The sequence below is a fragment of the Cherax quadricarinatus genome, chromosome 65 (assembly GCF_038502225.1).
Source record: "Cherax quadricarinatus isolate ZL_2023a chromosome 65, ASM3850222v1, whole genome shotgun sequence".
Classification (NCBI taxonomy): domain Eukaryota; kingdom Metazoa; phylum Arthropoda; class Malacostraca; order Decapoda; family Parastacidae; genus Cherax; species Cherax quadricarinatus.
In genome coordinates this window covers 452,390-471,785 of record NC_091356.1, presented here as the reverse complement: position 1 = coordinate 471,785, position 19,396 = coordinate 452,390, and the positions used below count along the sequence as shown (strand labels likewise).

Below are 19,396 nucleotides of genomic sequence, written 5' to 3'. Positions count from 1 at the left end.
GCAGCACTGCAGAGAGACAAGGTGTTAACCTTTAAGGCTTAGAACTTCATGGGTTCAGAACTTAATGTACATTCAGTATCTACTTATTCAGATTTTTCTCACTTTCTCTAGCATTCTCATTACTTTTAAAACCTATGATCTCTGAATCATATTGTCATTATCAGGAAGATCTTTAACACAGCTAACCCTTCCAGAGGGTGCTTTGATTTTATTAACAGGTTGTTGGATCAAGCCTGATTGCCTTCCATTCCCTAGGCATTGTTTGGCCCAATGGCTATAGCACTTCCACATGACTAATAATAAGTCTGTGTGTCGAGTCCTCAGCGGGTCAGCATTGTAATAGAATGAGAGGTAATGTTTGGGTGAATGGGATGGACAATTGAAGCACCAGTGACCATCATAAACACTAGCACATTTTTTATTTGGTGGCTTTCAGAACATTGAGTAATTGTTGCTGCAAGTCAAGATACACTATAATATACAGATTATTTTTTTTTTTTAATCAGTCTTCCATGTTATTCTGTTTTTTATTTTGAATAACATTTATGCAGAGAGTTTGTAAAATTTTGTAATTTTATCATTACAGGGATAGTCTACGACGAGGTTGGGAACTTTTAGCTATTTGTCTCGCATTCTTTCCTCCATCGGATAAGTTTGGCCCCTACTTGGCTGGTTATATTGCAAGACATTGTGATCCTGCTTATTGTGCTATGTTCCCTGATGTGTCCAAGTGGCCTATCCATATTCAGGTAAATTCGCTTACCATTTTAAGTACATTATATGTGTTTATTTTTTTTAATACACTGGCCGTCTCCCACTGAGGCAAGGTTACCCACAAAAGAAGAAACACTTTATTAAAGTTTTACTTCTTTTTTACATTTAGTAATTTATACTGAAGAACACTATGTATGTACAATACTGTAATTTGCTTTCAGTTGCATGTTAACATCTTTCACTTTTTTATATTATACTATATATGCATTTTATTGCAAATTAAATTAGTGTATATTTAGTACATGCAGAAACCATAGTTTTGTATACAAACTCCAGTACAGTTACATATCATAATTTAGTGTTTTAACAAGTCTAGTTAACTATAAAAATCTGGTAGCTCTTACCTATCCCCAGTTAACCATAAAACCATCTATTATTTGTGAAAATAAACACGTATTGTAAAAATATTCATAAATTTCAACAAATGCCAATTGAGCTAATGTTATCATAGGCTGCACTTTGAGATTGAAAGTAAAGTCAAGTCCACCACCAAGACTTTGTCAAGATAAATGAATAGGGATTAGTCATAAGTCAGTTTCTTGACTAGAGGCAACAAACACAGGTAAGGACCCACAGAGCTGCCTTAATAGCATTGCCATAAACTGATAATAGCTCACCTGTAAGGCTAACCCCTGGTCACTAGCCTAAAATTAATCCTCCCCCCTCCCCCTCACTGGCACATTAAACTTTGTGAGAAGACATTTATTTTGTTTCCAAATAAGTTCATATATGTGGTGAGAGAGTGCAAAAGGAGAGCAGATGATAGAGTGAGAGAGGCACTGTCAAGAAATTTTAATGAAAATAAGAAAAAATTTTGGAGTGAGTTAAACAAGTTAAGAAAGCCTAGGGAACGTATGGATTTGTCAGTTAAAAACAGAGTAGGGGAGTTAGTAGATGGAGAGAGGGAGGTATTAGGTAGATGGCAAGAATATTTTGAGGAACTTTTAAATGTTGAGGAAGAAAGGGAGGCGGTAATTTCATGCACTGGCCAGGGAGGTATACCATCTTTTAGGAGTGAAGAAGAGCAGAATGTAAGTGTGGGGGAGGTACATGAGGCATTACGTAGAATGAAAGGGGGTAAAGCAGCTGGAGCTGATGGGATCATGACAGAAATGTTAAAAGCAGGGGGGGATATAGTGTTGGAGTGGTTGGTACTTTTGTTTAATAAATGTATGAAAGAGGGGAAGGTACCTAGGGATTGGCAGAGAGCATGTATAGTCCCTTTATATAAAGGGAAGGGGGACAAAAGAGATTGTAAAAATTATAGAGGAATAAGTTTATTGAGTATACCAGGAAAAGCGTACGGTAGGGTTATTATTGAAAGAATTAAAGGTAAGACAGAATGTAGGATTGCGGATGAGCAAGGAGGTTTCAGAGTGGGTAGGGGATGTGTAGATCAAATGTTTACACTGAAGCATATATGTGAAAAGTATTTAGATAAAGGGTAGGGAAGTTTTTATTGCATTTATGGATTTAGAAAAGGCATATGATAGAGTGGATAGGGGATCAATGTGGCAGATGTTGCAAGTATATGGAATAGGTGGTAAGTTACTAAATGCTGTAAAGAGTTTTTATGAGGATAGTGAGGCTCAGGTTAGGGTGTGTAGAAGAGAGGGAGACTACTTCCCGGTAAAAGTAGGTCTTAGACAGGGATGTGTAATGTCACCATGGTTGTTTAATATATTTATAGATGGGGTTGTAAAAGAAGTAAATGCTAGGGTGTTCGAGAGAGGGGTGGGACTAAATTATGGGGAATCAAATACAAAATGGGAATTGACACAGTTACTTTTTGCTGATGATACTGTGCTTATGGGAGATTCTAAAGAAAAATTGCAAAGGTTAGTGGATGAGTTTGGGAGTGTGTGTAAAGGTAGAAAGTTGAAAGTGAACATAGAAAAGAGTAAGGTGATGAGGGTATCAAATGATTTAGATAAAGAAAAATTGGATATTAAATTGGGGAGGAGGAGTATGGAAGAAGTGAATGTTTTCAGATACTTGGGAGTTGACGTGTCGGCGGATGGATTTATGAAGGATGAGGTTAATCATAGAATTGTTGAAGGAAAAAAGGTGAGTGGTGCGTTGAGGTATATGTGGAGTCAAAAAACGTTATCTATGAAGGCAAAGAAGGGAATGTATGAAAGTATAGTAGTACCAACACTCTTATATGGGTGTGAAGCTTGGGTTGTGAATGCAGCAGCAAGGAGGCAGTTGGAGGCAGTGGAGATATCCTAAGGGCAATGTGTGGTGTAAATATTATGCAGAAAATTCAGAGTGGGGAAATTAGGAGAAGGTGTGGAGTTAATAAAAGTATTAGTCAGAGGGCTGAAGAGGGGTTGTTGAGGTGGTTTGGTCATTTAGAGAGAATGGATCAAAGTAGAATGACATGGAGAGCATTTAAATCTGTAGGAGAAGGAAGGCGGGGTAGGGGTTGTCCTCGAAAAGGTTGGAAGGAAGGGGTAAGGGAGGTTTTGTGGGCGAGGGGCTTGGACTTCCAGCAGGTGTGCATGAGCGTGTTCAATAGGAGTGAATGGAGACGAATGGTATTTGGGACCTGACGATCTGTTGGAGTGTGAGCAGGGTAATATTTAGTGAAGGGATTCAGGGAAACCGGTTATTTTTATATAGCCGGACTAGAGTCCTGGAAATGGGAAGTACAATGCCTGCACTCTAAAGGAGGGGTTCGGGATATTAGCAGTTTGGAGGGATATGTTGTGTATCTTTATATGTACAGTGGACCCCCGCATAACGATCACCTCCGAATGCGACCAATTATGTAAGTGTATTTATGTAAGTGCATTTGTACGTGTATGTTTGGGGGTCTGAAATGGACTAATCTACTTCACAATATTCCTTATGGGAACAAATTCGGTCAGTACTGGCACCTGAACATACTTCTGGAGTGAAAAAATATCGTTAACCGGGGGTCCACTGTATATGCTTCTAAACTGTTGTGTTCTGAGCACCTCTGCAAAAACAGTGTTAATGTGTGAGTGTGGTGAAAGTGTTGAATGATGATGAAAGTATTTTCTTTTTGGGGATTTTCTTTCTTTTTGGGACACCCTGCCTCGGTGGGAGATGGCCGACTTGTTGAAAAAAAAAATGTAGATAAAAATGCAAAGCTGGTTGACATGTTATGTAATATAGTTTTTTTTTTTTGTATAAATAGCTTAGAAAACCGACAAGTTTATAATTGAGGCACTTGGGCAATATTTGGGAATCTTTGTTCTGGAAATGTTTTGCCACCCAGTGACATTTTCAGTCCAGTACAGAAAAGAATAGTGAAGTATGAGGAGTTTGAGGTAATCAGTTCCTACACCTTGAGTCAATGTGTTTACCACTGGGTGATGAAATGTTTCCAGACTAGAAATTCCCAAGTTTCCCAAGTGTCTCAATTATCATGTAATACAGTAACATTAGTAGGTAATTTGATAATTAAGTTTTAATGACAGAGCTCCCCACAACTTAACCTGCCCTGCCAGGTTAACAGTTGTACAAATTTCTCAAGGAGACCCATTCTGTAATGAGAAAGGCTGACCAAATCTTGGTGATTATCTCCATTTTCCTGCTTTGGTCAACTAGAAGATGCAGGAGACTTTAGGGAGTTAATCATATACTCTGCTGAGTACACCTTCTAGGAGACATTGCACAAAAGCTGAAAGAATAGAAGTGGACCTCTCATTAGAGGATTATCAGTGAGGGTAAAGCTTCCATGATAAGTAACCTAAGACCCTTACGCACAATAAAGCAAGAGGATCACCCTTCTGCATGTCACTGAAGCTAAACGTCGTGCTTGTAGTTTCTCTGATATGGCCATCATGAGATTGTTCTGGAAGCAGTGCCCTAGGAAGCCTTGGGAGCCCCAATACTGAGTCCCATGATTTCAGTCACTAAGGCGCCTGGTCAACATCTGGAGAAGACCCGGGCCGGAAGTACCGGCGAATCATCAAGAAGAAGAAGAGTCACTAAGGGAACCCTAGTGTGATGTAGAATAAGGTTTCCTTCCTCTTTGTATGTGTGTACTCACCTAGTTGAGGTTGCAGGGGTCGAGTCCAAGCTCCTGGCCCCGCCTCTTCACTGGTCGCTACTAGGTCACTCTCCCTGAACTGTATCATACCTTTGCTTAAAGCTATGTATGGATCCTGCCTCCACTACATCGCTTCCCAAACTATTCCACTTCCTGACTACTCTGTGGCTGAAGAAATACTTCCTAACATCCCTGTGATTCATCTGTGTCTTCAACTTCCAACTGTGTCCCCTTGTTGCTGTGTCCCATCTCTAGAGCATCCTGTCTTTGTCCACCTGCGTGTGTGTGTGTCTGTCTGTGCTTGTGTGTGTGTTTGCATGTGTATTTATGTACAGTAGGGCCCTGCTTTTCTGTGTTTCGCCTTACGGCGTTCCGCTAATACGGCGACCTCCAATTATGACCAAAACTTTTTATACGGCGAGTGGTCTTTCAAATACAGCGTGGGCCACCCGGTTTGTTTACATTCTCCATGAGCACATCTCTCCATTATGTAATAATAATCACTCTTGGGCACATTAAATGTCTAATTTTATGTCAATATAGACATTTTCATTAATCCATCTATGATATTGTCTTCGAAGTTATATTAGAAACACGTTACATAGCATATAAACATGCTGTTTATATACTATGGAAGGGTGGTCTCTGGGTGGAGGGAAAACATTACGTAATACTAATAATAATCTCTCTGGGGCACATTAAATGTCTTATTTTATGTTAATATAGTCAGTCATTAATCCGTTTATTATATTTTCTTCAAAATTATATAAGAAATACGTTACATAACACACAAACATTTTGTTTATATACTATGGAGGTGTGGTAGCCGGGCGGAGGGAAAACATTACGTCACTCCCCTTAATACATAATGCTTTTGTTTACAATTCTCGGCATGAATTATTAATTACTTCTCCCTTTGTTTATGATGACATCTAAAGGTAGTTATTAGAAATGATTAAACTCAGTGAATATTGTATGTCGATGGTAATAATATGGATCTGGGCCACATTAAATATCGTGTAGCATAGTCCAGGCGGACTACATACCTACATTATTATTACGTATAACTGATAATTATACTTATGTGTACCTGTACCTAAGTAAACTTACACACTATGCTGGCATGCAGGTACACATTAAAATCACTAAGAGTGTGTCATTAGTCTTGAAGACGCCATATTAATGATAATAATAACACAGTAATAATCACTAAGGAGCATTAAATATCATATAAAACGTTAATATAGACATTTTGCTTAATCCATCTAAATACACCCCACAGTAGAATAAATTAATATAAATATGAGATGTAGTAGCCAGGTGACTTGTAGGACTTGTGGTAACCAGGTGACTTGTAGGACTTGTGGTAGCCAGGCAACTTGTAGGACTTGTGACGAAAACCAGATGCATTCATCTGGTTGGTTTACATTATGTGTGGGTGGGTGAGGTGGTGAGGGCTGCCCTTCCTGGCTACCCATACTTCCCAACCTGACTTCATACAAATAAAACTCACCTCTCACCCTACATTAAGACTACAAATATTTTAAGGTAATTAATGAGTGTAGTGTACTATACATGTATGTGCATTTTATCACTCTAGGGAGCTTAATGTCATAGTAGGTATAAGTGGCCAGGCAGGATGCCATACCTCCTACACGACTTTTTACAAATAAATACTTTTCACCTCTCACCCTACATTAAGACCATTAAGACTACAAATATTTTAAGGTAAGTAATGCACACTGCCATAACAACATACTGGAGTGAGAGATATGGGAGGAAGTGTAAAATAAACCCAGTGAGGAGCAGGGGTGCGGTGGGGACAATAAGGGAACGCTGTATCAACATCCGGGGTCCCAGACTTTTCAACATCTTACCAGAAGATATCAGAAACACTGCTGGAACAAGTGTTGAAGCTTTCAAGAGGAAACTAGACAAGTATCTTCACCGGGTGCCAGATCAACCAGGCTGTGATGGATATGTGGGGCAGCGGGCCTCCAGCAGCAACAGCCTGGTTGACCAGGCGAGCACCAGACGAGCCTGGCCCATGGCCGGGCTCAGAGAGTAGATATACTCTTGAAATTCTTCAAAGGTATATCAAAGGTAAAGGTACTGTATATGCATTTTATCGCTCTAGGGAACTTTAAGCATCGTAGTATAGTATGTGTGGGTGGGGTGGCCAGGAGGGTTACCACACCTGACTTCTTAGAGTAAATACTACTCACCTTTTGCCCTACATTAAAACTACAAATATTTTGAGGTAAATAATGAGTGTAATGTGTGTGTATTTTACTTTTTAATGCCTAGTTCTATTGCTAACTTAATATATGTTAGTGTAAACTTGTTATCTGGCATTTATATGCATTTATAAATGGAAAAAATGGAGTTCTGCTTTCCGGCGAAGTGTGCTTTCCAGCAGTAGCCTGGAACCTAACCTGCCAAATAAGTGGGGCCCTACTGTACTCATATGTGTGTGTGTGTGTGTGTGTGTGTGTGTGTGTGTGTGTGTGTGTGAGACCCAACAATTAATATTTGCACCAATAACTCATTTGTTCATGATTGTAGCCATGTATAAACATAAGTAAGTAAATTTGTTTACAGGATTCATTACCTTTGTACCTAGTTCAGCTATCAAAACTTTGGGAGCCCAGTCTCTGGACCCATTATGTACCTCTGTAATCTGTAAATACCTTTGTAACTTGTCATGATTGTGACCAGATCTACCTGGAGTTCATTACCTTTGTAACTTGTTCAGCTATCAGAACTTTGGGGCCCAGTCCCTGGATCCATTATGTACCTCTGTAATCTTTTGACTACCACCCACAGGATGGGTATGGGGTGCATAATAAACATATTAAACTAACTTCCAGGAGTGAAATGGGAACAAGGGAGCTAAAATTTGCAAAAGGGATAGGGAGTGTGACAAAGACACAGGTTCTTCTTGGAAGACACCTTGTATTAACCAGGGAGGCAAGAAAGTAAATTAGACCCTTTAAACATAAAACTATCGATTAACCATAACCCACAACTTCTTGTGTTGACTCTCGAAATTTCCATAAATTTGAAGTTATTAGGTCTCGTGCATGCAACCCAGTAATGGAAAAAAGTAGAATATCTTATTTTAGAAAAGAGACATTAGCAGATATGTTGACTCTTGTATTCATAGCAAATAAAGCATCAAAAACTTCCTTAGACTGAACAATTGGAGTACAATAATAGGTATACAGTTGACCCCCACCTAATGACCTTAGATAGGAATTGGAGGAATAGTTCATTAAGCAAAAAATGCATTGAGCAAATCACATCTTTCCATAGAAGCTTGTGTTATATTACTTAAGATGGGAGACTTGGATGATAATTTTCCATATATAATTTCTATATAATTTTTTTAAATGCTAAAATTTACAAAATAGTATATACTCGCCAGAGATGAGTTCATTGTGATGGCAGTTGGCAGCCTGGAATCTAGTGTCCAAATGGGAGGCGGTTGTTAAGTGGGCTGAGGGGCCTAGATTTTTTTGGGTTATTCAAAATTAAGTTACATGAACAGTCATCAAACGAGGGTCTACTGTATATACTACTGCACTGAAATTAAATATTTGCTGAAAATATTCACCAGTCATGGTATGTCATGCTTAATTTATATCCCTTCCTTTGTATTTTAACAAAAATACAGCTTTGAAGAATAAAAGGGCACAATACCATGATTGGAACAATACACAAATAACCTGTCCAATCATACCGAAACGTAGTCATAAGTTTCATTCTCCTATGTGTGGATTATTTGTGTATAATACAACATTGAATTATATTTCTGGGTAGTTTAATGTAGAACAATCATTAAATATGACTCCCTTTACATACATTAGTTTTAAAATCAAATTTTACAGGTGGCGCACTATGCTGGTGTGTGCATCAAACGCTTAGAAAGAACAACAGTCAATGCAAAGAGACAACGATTAAAGAAACCAACATTGGAGGAAATTGACCTAGCACGTTTGCACATTTTCCGAGCATCGATGTTTGGAGGCACAATAGAGGAAATCATGGCACTGCAAAGAGATAGGTAAAGTAATAGCCCTACCAATAATTACATAAATTTCAGTACACATTTTACATATGATAGATAATGATGTATGCTTTGCATGTTCATATTTCCATATTTCATTGGCATTTTTATCTTGTGTATCTGTATTTGGCTTGGATGGTCCAAGGAATACCACCATGTAGAAGGAATATGCCATGCACTTTGCTTTATTTGGTGATGATGGTACGCTTTATTTCAGTCCCACAGCACTGGTGGTTTGGCATATATCCTCAGTCTCCACACTTTCCTCTCAATGACTGCACTCTGTATTTTGCCTTGGATTCTGTTTATTTTTTCCTTGTTTCATTTTTCTGCTTCTCTTTTATTTGTTTTATGCTCATTGAGGAATTCTTAACTATGCTGGAACTGTTTGTAGCCAACACTATATTCCTGGAAATATCACTAGTGTAGGTTTCTTAAAATTTCTAACCAAATTAAAAGCCATTGGGCAACATACAAACCATTAATACAACAAGTCTAGACAATTTGCATCCCTGGTGTAACTCCTGGGCAGCTACTAGATGATCTACAGTAATCTGAACATTAAAATGGTATAAAATACCGACAGGTTGTTAGGTAAGACACATATGCAACAGTTAGGTATCTTTATTTCGAAACGTTTCGCCTACACAGTAGGCTTCTTCACTCGAGTACAGAAAAGTTGATAGAAGCAGAAGATACTTGAAGACGATGTAATCAGTCCATCACCCTTAAAGTTTTGAGGTGGTCAGTCCCTCAGTCTGGAGAAGAGCATTGTTCCATAGTATGAAACAATATGAAACAATATTGTTTCATACTATGGAACAATGCTCTTCTCCAGACTGAGGGACTGACCACCTCAAAACTTTAAGGGTGATGGACTGATTACATCGTCTTCAAGTATCTTCTGCTTCTATCAACTTTTCTGTACTCGACTGAAGAAGCCTACTGTGTAGGCAAAACGTTTCAAAATAAAGATACCTAACTGTTGCATATGTGTCTTACCTAACAACTACAGTAATCTGTTGCAAAATACTGCCAATTCTTGATTTTAATCAACCACAAGTTTCATTAAAATTCAGTGGCAATTCATAGTCATCTTAGCAGAATAACTTCTTCAAGGGGGGCTCCTTGGCGTGGTGAAGAGGCTCTTGGTCTGAGGAATTAGACCTGTCGGTCTTCTTCCTCAGACCGAACCTAATTACCCCCCAATCTCCCCTCCCCTATCCCATCCTCCCCATCCTCCCCTTTTTCCTTTCCTCCTCCTCCTCCCCACCCCTCCCTTTTGCCCTTCCTCTTTTCGGCCTTTGGGATTTCTCCCACAGGCGCGCTAGTTCCTAGGTAGGGGAAAGGATACTGGGGTCCATCCCATTCCGTTGAGGTTCTTGGCGGTGGCGTAGTTTGCCGTGGAATCTGGATCGCCTGGGTATGTCCCGATCCCTCTCCGGTATCCCGGAGTAGCTTTGGGTGTCTTTCGGGCGACGGGTGTATCTCTGGAAGCCACCTTTCGGATTCCGGGGGTGGTGGCCGAAGGAGGTATGCTTTGTGGCGGATATCCGGCCGCCCTCTCTTTTGTCCACCGAGGTAGCTCGGCAGATGTGAGGTTGCTATCCCGGATTGTTAGTTTACTAGCATGATGGGTAGGGTATGGCATGGGTTCCATGCTGCATCTGCGCTACTTGCGGTGCTGAGGTCCTCTTGGGCGCGGAGGGAGATTTCTGGCCCTTTCATTCCTCCTAGGAACTATCCCTCCCCGGTCCCCCTTTTTTTTTATTCTTTTTTTTATTTTTATTTTCTTTTCTTCTTTCTTTTTTTTTCTTAAAACAAAAAGAAAGAAGTAACCTAACCATGGCAGCCCTAGTCCATGAACCTCCTACCCCCGGGCCCCTTCTTGATACCGCACCCCGTTCTGACCCCGCCTCGTCTTTGGACCACTCTTCAGACACTCCTCATGCCTCTGTACCTCTTGCCGGTGCTGTTTCCTCACCCGCTTCAGGTACTGAAGCCTCGACTGACTCCTTCGATTTATCGAACCTTCGCTCTCCTCTGACTATGCTTCCGGCCTCTCCCTCTACGGTGCGGCAATTTTCAAATCGCCGACCCGTTCCACGTCGGACCAACTCTGGTCCCACACCTAAACGCCAACGACAATTACCTGCTGATGATACTTCTCCACCTTCTCGTCCTTCTCAGAAACGATCGACACGTCCTTCACTACCTTTCCACGCTCAGTTTCAGACTGAACAATGGACTAAATTCTTCACTTTACGACCGACTTCCTCTACTGCCTATCTTTCTGACCACAGTATTGGCAAGGCACTCCTACGCCATGTTGGTAAAGATATTTCTTTTCATGCTCTTAAGAGCGGTACGCGCATCATCACCGTACAGAATGCTACCCAGGCTCATGAGCTCTCTCGTCTTTCCCATATCGATACTGTTCCTGTAACTCTTGAAAAACATCATTCCCTCAATTCTTGTAGTGGTACCGTCATTCTGCCCCATACCATAGTTCAACAAAATTTCCAGACATGTGGCACTGACATTCTTGAACAGCTGGAACTCCAAGATCTCCCAATCCTCAAGGTAGACACTTACGTTCTTCCTGCCCGCGGGCGAAGACGATACCCTAGCAATGTGGCTCGTTTAACTTTTGACAGCCGAGAACTCCCATCCTCAGTTTTTATAGCAGGACATCGGTTACAAGTCCGAAAGGTGATCCCTACACCGCAACAGTGTAGAAATTGCTGGCGATTTGGCCATCCAGCGAAATATTGCAGATCTATCGCCGAATGCCCAGTCTGTGGTGCCGATGACCATTCTCATACGTCTTGCAATCGATCTCCCTCTTGCCTTAACTGTCATGAGGCTCACCCTTCGTACTCTCGCCGTTGTCAAGTCTATTTAAACGAGCGGGAAATCCGTTACCTCAAAGAGACAGAAGGTCTCCCTTATGCCATGGCAGTTTCTCATCTCCGCCTCCAAGGGAGACTCCCACGTGTTTCTTATTCCCGTGTTTCAAAACGTCCCCCCACTTCTGGTATCCCATCTTCTACACCCACCTCTGTGGTTACCTCTCCCATAGTCACTCCTGTATCTAATCCTTTTGCTGTCCTCGGCTCAGACGTCCCTACTTCAACGCCTCAGTCTGATCTCGCTTCTTCGTGTTCTCTCTCACAAGCCTCAGTAACGACGAGATCTCGTATGACACCTCCTCCCAATCGTCCCTCTACTTCTCAAAAGTCAAAAAAAGGTCCGTTAACACCTCCTACCCATCTTCCACCTCCTCATTTTACCCTCCCTGTCTCTGTCCCTGGTTCTCCCCCTCTCACTGGCTCTGTTACAAGTGTAGAGGTTCACCCTCCTCCTCGTACTGTACCTTCCTCCCCTGTTCCCTCCCAGGTTTCTTCCTCTTCTGCCACCTCCCAGGTTTCTGCCTCTTCTATCCCCTTCCACGCTTCTCCAGTTCCCTCCACCCTTTCGCCCCCCCCCCTACCTTGGTACAGTCCAATACAGTTCCAATCTTTACTCATCCTCCCCCTACCATTTCCAATATTGTCTCCCATACGATGTCTCTGAATTCCGAAACACTTGAAGCAATCTCTGAATATATTGCAGAGACCAAACCATCAATGGACACTGATCCACCCTCTGTTCCTTCTCTCTCCTCTCCTCCATCTGCGCAACTCCTTTCTTCACAGCGCACCGTTCCTTCGCTGCTTGAACGTTTTCCACTGCTTCCGCATGTGGACTTTTCTAGCCCTTCTAGTCCGTAGGAACCCTTACCTGCGGATTTCAAGTATCTTCATCATTGCCAATCATGGCCTATTTACAGTGGAATATACACGGCCTCAGGGGTAATCGGAGCGAGCTTCAGATGTTACTCTCCCAGTTTGCCCCTGTTGGTGTTTGCTTACAGGAACCAAAATTACACTCTGCTGTTATCTCTCCCATCTCAGGCTGTAATTTATTGTATTCTTCAGATCCTTTTCCTGATGGGACCTTTAATGAAAGTGCCCTTCTACGCACTGATATTCCGTACCATCAGCTATTTGTTCATACTTCGCTGCATTACACAGCAGCCCGTATCCACTTGCATAGGTGGTATACGCTCTGTTCTTTATATCTCTCTCCTTCTCGGGCATTATCTATTCCGGATATTGCCTTTCTTGTTTCGTCATTACCGCCACCGATTCTGTTACTTGGTGATTTTAATGCCCACCATTTCCTCTGGGGGGGGTCTCACTGTGATTCCCGTGGAATTCAGTTAGAGGCTTTTCTTGCCACCCACCCCCTCCATGTTTTAAATACAGGTACGCACACCCATTTTGATCCTCGGACTCGTACTTTCTCTTGCATCGATCTCTCAGTCTGCTCTTCCTCCACCGCATTAGACTTCACTTGGTCTGTTCTCCCGGACTTACATGACAGCGATCATTTCCCAATCATTCTTACTTCCCCTTCATATTCACCACCTCTTCGCATCCCACGCTGGCAATTTGATCGGGCAAATTGGAACCTTTACTCACACCTAACTGTTTTTAGAGAGGTTCCTTCTTCGTCCTCCATCGATGAGCTTTTACACCTCTTCTTGTCCTCCGTTTTAACCGCAGCTTCTCATTCTATACCCCAAACTTCGGGCAGGCATTCTCAGAAATGCGTGCCTTGGTGGTCTCCTGCTTGTGCTCGTGCAGTACGTTTGAAACGCGCTGCATGGGGCAGGTACCGGTACAATAGAACCACAGAGAGACTCCTTGATTTTAAACAGAAGCGTGCGATCGCTCGCCGTGTCATCCGTGACGCTAAACGCACTTGCTGGCGAGATTATGTCTCCACCATCACCTCTGCTTCCTCTATGAGTGCAGTCTGGAAAAAAGTACGAAAACTGAGTGGTAAATATTCTCCTGACCCGGCTCCTGTTCTGCGGGTTGCCGGTGTTGATATAGCAAACCCACTAGATGTTGCCAATGAAATTGGCAATCATCTGGTCCGTATTTCTCAGGGACTCCATCTATGCCCCTCATTTCTTTCCTCAAAGTCTGCCAGAGAGTTGGCACCCTTGGACTTTTCTTCTCTCAGAGAAGAACAGTATAATGTGCCTTTTACACTTCAAGAACTGGAGGCAACACTCTCAGCTTGCCGATCATCGGCAGCTGGGCCCGACGACATTCATATTCGTATGCTACAACATTTACATCAGTCAGCCCTTGCAGTCCTATTACGCCTTTACAATCTTATTTGGTCACAAGGAGTTCTTCCACAGCTGTGGAAATCCGCCATTGTTCTCCCTTTCCGCAAACCAGGCACTACGGGACATGAAACCTCCCACTATCGTCCCATTGCTCTTACCAGTGCAGTTTGCAAAGTAATGGAACGCCTAGTAAATAGACGTTTAGTGTGGTATTTAGAGACACATAACAGTCTCTCCACTCGTCAATATGGCTTTCGTAAGGGACGTTCTACCATAGACCCCTTACTACGCTTGGATACGTATGTTCGTAATGCCTTTGCGAATAACCACTCAGTTATTGCCATATTTTTTGACCTTGAGAAGGCATATGACACAACTTGGAGGTATAATATTTTAGCCCAAGCCCACTCCTTAGGCCTTCGAGGCAATCTACCATCCTTCCTTAAGAACTTTTTAACTGACAGGCATTTCCGTGTTCGGGTTAATAATGTGCTCTCCCCGGACTTTATCCAAGCTGAAGGTGTCCCCCAGGGATGTGTTCTGAGCACAACACTTTTTCTCCTTGCTATTAATGATTTGGCCTCTAGTCTTCCATCAAATATTTGGTCATCACTCTATGTTGATGACTTCGCTATTGCCTGTGCAGGCGCTGACTGTCACCTCATTACAGTTTCTCTCCAACATGCAGTCAACCGTGTTTCCAATTGGGCCACCACACATGGGTTTAAATTTTCCAGCACTAAAACCCACCAAATTACTTTCACTAGACGCTCTGTCATCTCCGATCATCCTTTGTACCTCTATGGCTCCAGTATCCCTGAACGTGATAGTCAAGTTTCTGGGCCTCCTCTTTGATCGTAGGTTATCCTGGAAACCTCACATTACCTCTCTGAAGACAACTTGTCACAGCCGGCTGAACCTTCTTAAAACCCTTGCTCATCTTTCATGGGGAGCTGATCGTCGAACCCTCCTCCGCCTACATTCCACCCTTATTTTATCGAAACTTGATTATGGTGACCAGATCTATTCAGCGGCATCTCCTGCTACTCTCTCTAGCCTTAACCCCATTCATCACCAAGGATTACGTTTATGCCTTGGTGCTTTTTGCTCTTCCCCTGTCGAGGGCCTCTATACAGAAGCGAACGTTCCATCCTTATCCGATCGCCGTGATGCCCATTGCCTGCGCTACTATGTACGCTCTCATGATCTCCGCAATCCTTCCATTTATAGAATGGTCACTGATATTAGTAGACATTCTTTATTTGTTCACCGCCCCTGTTTACTCCATCCCTTCTCTCTTCGCCTTCATTCGCTCTTGTCTTCTCTTCAACTACCACCTTTCTATGTACATGTAGCATCTCACTTTTCCCTACTCCCCTGGGAAGTTCCAGCTGTTCAAGTCTGTTCTTTCTCCCTCCCTTGCTCGAAAGCCCAACTGTCTACGGTCACTTCCCGCTCTCTTTTTCTTGACCACTTTCACTCTCATTCTCATGCCATTGCCGTGTACACAGATGGCTCTAAGTCTTCTGACGGCGTAGGATTCGCAGCAGTGTTTCCGGACAGAGTCGTACAAGGGCATTTACTATCTTCGGCTAGTATTTTTACTGCTGAATTGTATGCCATCCTTACAGCACTTATCCGTATTGCATCTATGCCTGTGTCATCATTTGTGGTTGTCTCAGACTCCCTTAGTGCTTTACAGGCTATACAAAAATTTGATACACCTCACCCCTTAGTCCTCCGTATCCAACTTTGGCTACGCCGCATCTTTACCAAGCATAAAGATATTGTTTTTTGTTGGGTCCCTGGTCATGTTGACGTACAGGGCAATGAACAGGCAGACACTGGTGTGCGGTCAGCAGTACATGACCTACCAGTTTCTTACAGAGGTATTCCATTTACGAACTATTTTGCTGCAATGTCTTCCCACCTTCACACCCGTTGGCAACAACGTTGGTCTACTATGCTCAGCAACAAACTTCAATCTATTAAACCGAGTATAGGTTACTGGCCGTCTTCTTATCACCAGTGTCGAGGTTGGGAGACTACTCTTTACCGTCTTCGCATTGGCCATACTCGTCTTACTCATGGATATCTGATGGAGAGGCGTCCTGCTCCTCTCTGTGAGAATTGCCAAGTTCCATTATCAGTCAGCCACATTCTGTTGGACTGCCCACTTTATCAACGAGCACGCAGAATTTACCTCTGTCGTCGTCTTCGCTCCGCTACTCTCTCTTTACCTTCCCTTCTCGCTGATGGACCCACCTTTCATCCGGACTCTCTCATTGACTTTTTGACAACAACTGACTTACTTCACAAATTCTGATACCGTCAGCCCTTTCTACTTCAATCTCTTGCTACCCTCTACCCCCGTACTATCCCCTGCCCCGCTGTTTTCTGTAACCTACTGATCATCCCTCCTCCCTTCTGCCATCCAATACCCTCGCTTCCTTCCCTACCCTGCAGCGCTGTATAGCCCTTGTGGCTTAGCGCTTCTTTTTTATTATAATAATTAGCAGAATAAGGGTTTGTGGGTGTTGAGTTTTTCATATTGCCATCAAATCTTGAAGTTGAGAATGTGCACAGATGTTTAGAAACCATTCTTTGGGAATGTCTTTATTCATTTATATATTTCACAGGTACCCACATCGGCGATTACCCTGGGTTCAAACAACGCTTTCTGAGGAGGTGCTGCGATTACAAGGAACAAATACAGAGGGAATATTTAGAGTTCCTGCAGATTTTGATGAAGTAAGAATATTACTTTGAAATTTTCAAGTAAAAACAATTGAAAATTAAAAAGTGAATTACCCTATTTTATGGTATCGAAGATGTTATTTTTTTCCCCAAGTCGTGAATTTATCCACTATCTTGGAGGTCGAAGCACCGTTGTTTTTGTTTTTTTTTCTTTCTTTCTTTCAAAAATTTAGCCAGTCAGAATTGGGAGAGTCTTGTTTGCCATAAAATATGATAAATACTACAAAAGATGAAAATAAAGTTTTTTGAAAGCTCAGTGTTATAAGATATATGCAAGTGTGGTAACATGAAATATAAGATCAATAGAAGTGTCTGTACAGCTTTGTTATCTACACAAGAGGTGATAATGTGGTTGAACGACTGATACAATAATGACAAGTGTAATGTATTTTTGCCTCGCTGTCCCTCCCAATTTTTCTTTTCTGGTGTCTCCCGATAGTACTTACAGCCTCTCCTCATTGAACAACGGAGTTCCATTCCTAAGATCACATCACTAAACAAATTTGTCGCTAAGCAAGGAGCATACTATAATGGTAGTGGGTTTGTGTCAACCATCTTTGATATTGTTTTAATGTCACCTTTGCACCATTTATCACATTTTTAGTATATTTTTAAATGTTTATACAGTAGTATACTGTATATTGTAATAAACAAAATAGAGGAAATCAGCTCTGATATACATTATTTACGTATGCATACTGGTCAGATAGCCCGTTGTAAGTGAGTCGTAGATAAACGAGTATGTCGCTAAGTGAGGAGAGGCTGTACCACATTTTGAGTAATCGCTACAACTATATTTGCTAAGCAACTGGGAGAGAAAGAATCAACAATATTTATTGGAGGGAGGGAGGGTGCTTGCCATAGCTTATACCAGGGTGCTCAGTGTTCACCACAACAATCTGCCACATTTGTTGCTTCTCTTCCTTTCACAACCTACACAACTAAGAAAGCATATCAGGCAGTAGTACAACACCTGATGGGAAAACCACCGTCCACCTATCCCATATTCCTGCAGGATTCTGTCCTGTCCCTGTGGCACCTTCCACTTTCCTAGTGCATAACAATTTTAAGGAGCTCTCCTGTATTTTCCCGTTTTATTTGCTCACCCTCAAAAGTCTTCTGCTCCCTCTGTTGCTACAAATTATCATAATTATATTAAAAATACCACTAAATGAATTTATGTATATGTGCGTGTGTGCCATAGTACTGTGTGTTTCTATAAATAGGCAACATGTCCTCATCTTCAGTAAAAACCTACTTAATGGTGCTCATTCCTCCTATGGCTCAAAATATGTCTTGCATCAAAAGACTTGCTAAATTTTATCCTGCCATTTTGTGCCTTCCTGCTATATCCACCTTTATGCTGTCTCCCATTGAAAATAGTCCTGGGGATGCCTCTCTCTCAGTAATAGGATCGCCAAAATTATCTAATACTCTATCTTGTTTTTGCAGGTTCATCAGCTAAAGCAAGTTGTTGACCAGTGGGAAGTGGGAGACTGTGGTGATGCTCATGTTGCTGCTGCTCTCTTGAAACTTTGGTACCGGGAGCTTTATGAACCTCTTATACCAGACTCCCTATACCAGGCAGCCATTAATGCTCATGATGATCCAATTCAAGCTGTTGCTCTTGTCAATAAACTTCCTGAAATTAATAGGCTTGTGCTGTCATATCTTATCAGGTTAGTACATTTGCTTTTCAATAATTCTTCTTTCAGCAGACAATTATTTACAAGAATTCAAATCTGTAAATACAGTACTGGTAAATTATTGACATATAAAAATACGTATGTATATAAATGAATTTGGCATATTTTCATTGTTTTGTAATTGCATGAGTTTATAGTTATATATAGAATCCTTCTGTCAGGTTTTTACAGTACTTTGCCCAGCCGGACATTGTAACTGCTACCAAAATGGATGCTAGCAACTTAGCAATGGTGATGGCTCCTAACTGTCTCCGGTGCACAAGTGATGACCCTCGTATTATATACGAAAACACTCGGAAGGAAATGGCCTTCATACGTACACTCATCCAACATCTGGACACAACTTTTATGGAAGGGGTTGTCTGAGACTGGCATTTTGTGGTATAAGGACTTTGTTATTCAATTATCTGTCTATATATACCACAGACCCTATCATGACACATGTGCATTGCTGGTAATTAAAGTCATGGATTCATGAATGTCTTCATTATAAATAAAATGTTTTTGCTGCTGTACTGTGTTCAGATGATATAAAAAAAAAAAGCCTTTATTTTCCTGGACATTCTGTAATTAAAAAAAAAGAGTACTGTCAGTAGAGAGGATGTATGCCATGCAAGCTTGGTGCTCATGATCATCTTGCTCTTACCTCTTAGGCACAGGGTGGATACTTAAAAGGTCCCCAGAACTAAGCACAAACTCAATTCCATTTCTATACCAGGCTTGTAAAATACAACAAATTTCCTACTAGGAATGAGTTTTAAGCTCATAAGCATTTTGGTATTCTAAAATCAAGTTTTGGATTTGGTCCTAACATCTTGAAAAAAAAATTGTGATTTGATTCCTTTGACTAGTATATTTAAGGTTGGGTAAAGAATGCT

The 19,396-nt window shown here is 41.6% G+C and overlaps 1 protein-coding gene across 1 annotated transcript in view; it reads left to right on the top strand.

The window, feature by feature from the left end:
- LOC138854630 (rho GTPase-activating protein 39-like) overlaps nucleotides 1-19,045 on the top strand; it is a 41,901-nt gene extending 22,856 nt beyond the window's left edge. Inside the window, exons 4-8 of the mRNA XM_070098832.1 lie at nucleotides 587-749; nucleotides 8,689-8,864; nucleotides 16,695-16,806; nucleotides 18,265-18,491; nucleotides 18,680-19,045. Of these exons, the coding sequence (XP_069954933.1) occupies nucleotides 587-749; nucleotides 8,689-8,864; nucleotides 16,695-16,806; nucleotides 18,265-18,491; nucleotides 18,680-18,884 (883 nt within the window). The 3' untranslated portion in view covers nucleotides 18,885-19,045. The remainder of the gene's footprint in view (nucleotides 1-586; nucleotides 750-8,688; nucleotides 8,865-16,694; nucleotides 16,807-18,264; nucleotides 18,492-18,679) is intronic.
- Nucleotides 19,046-19,396: the final 351 nt, after the last annotated feature.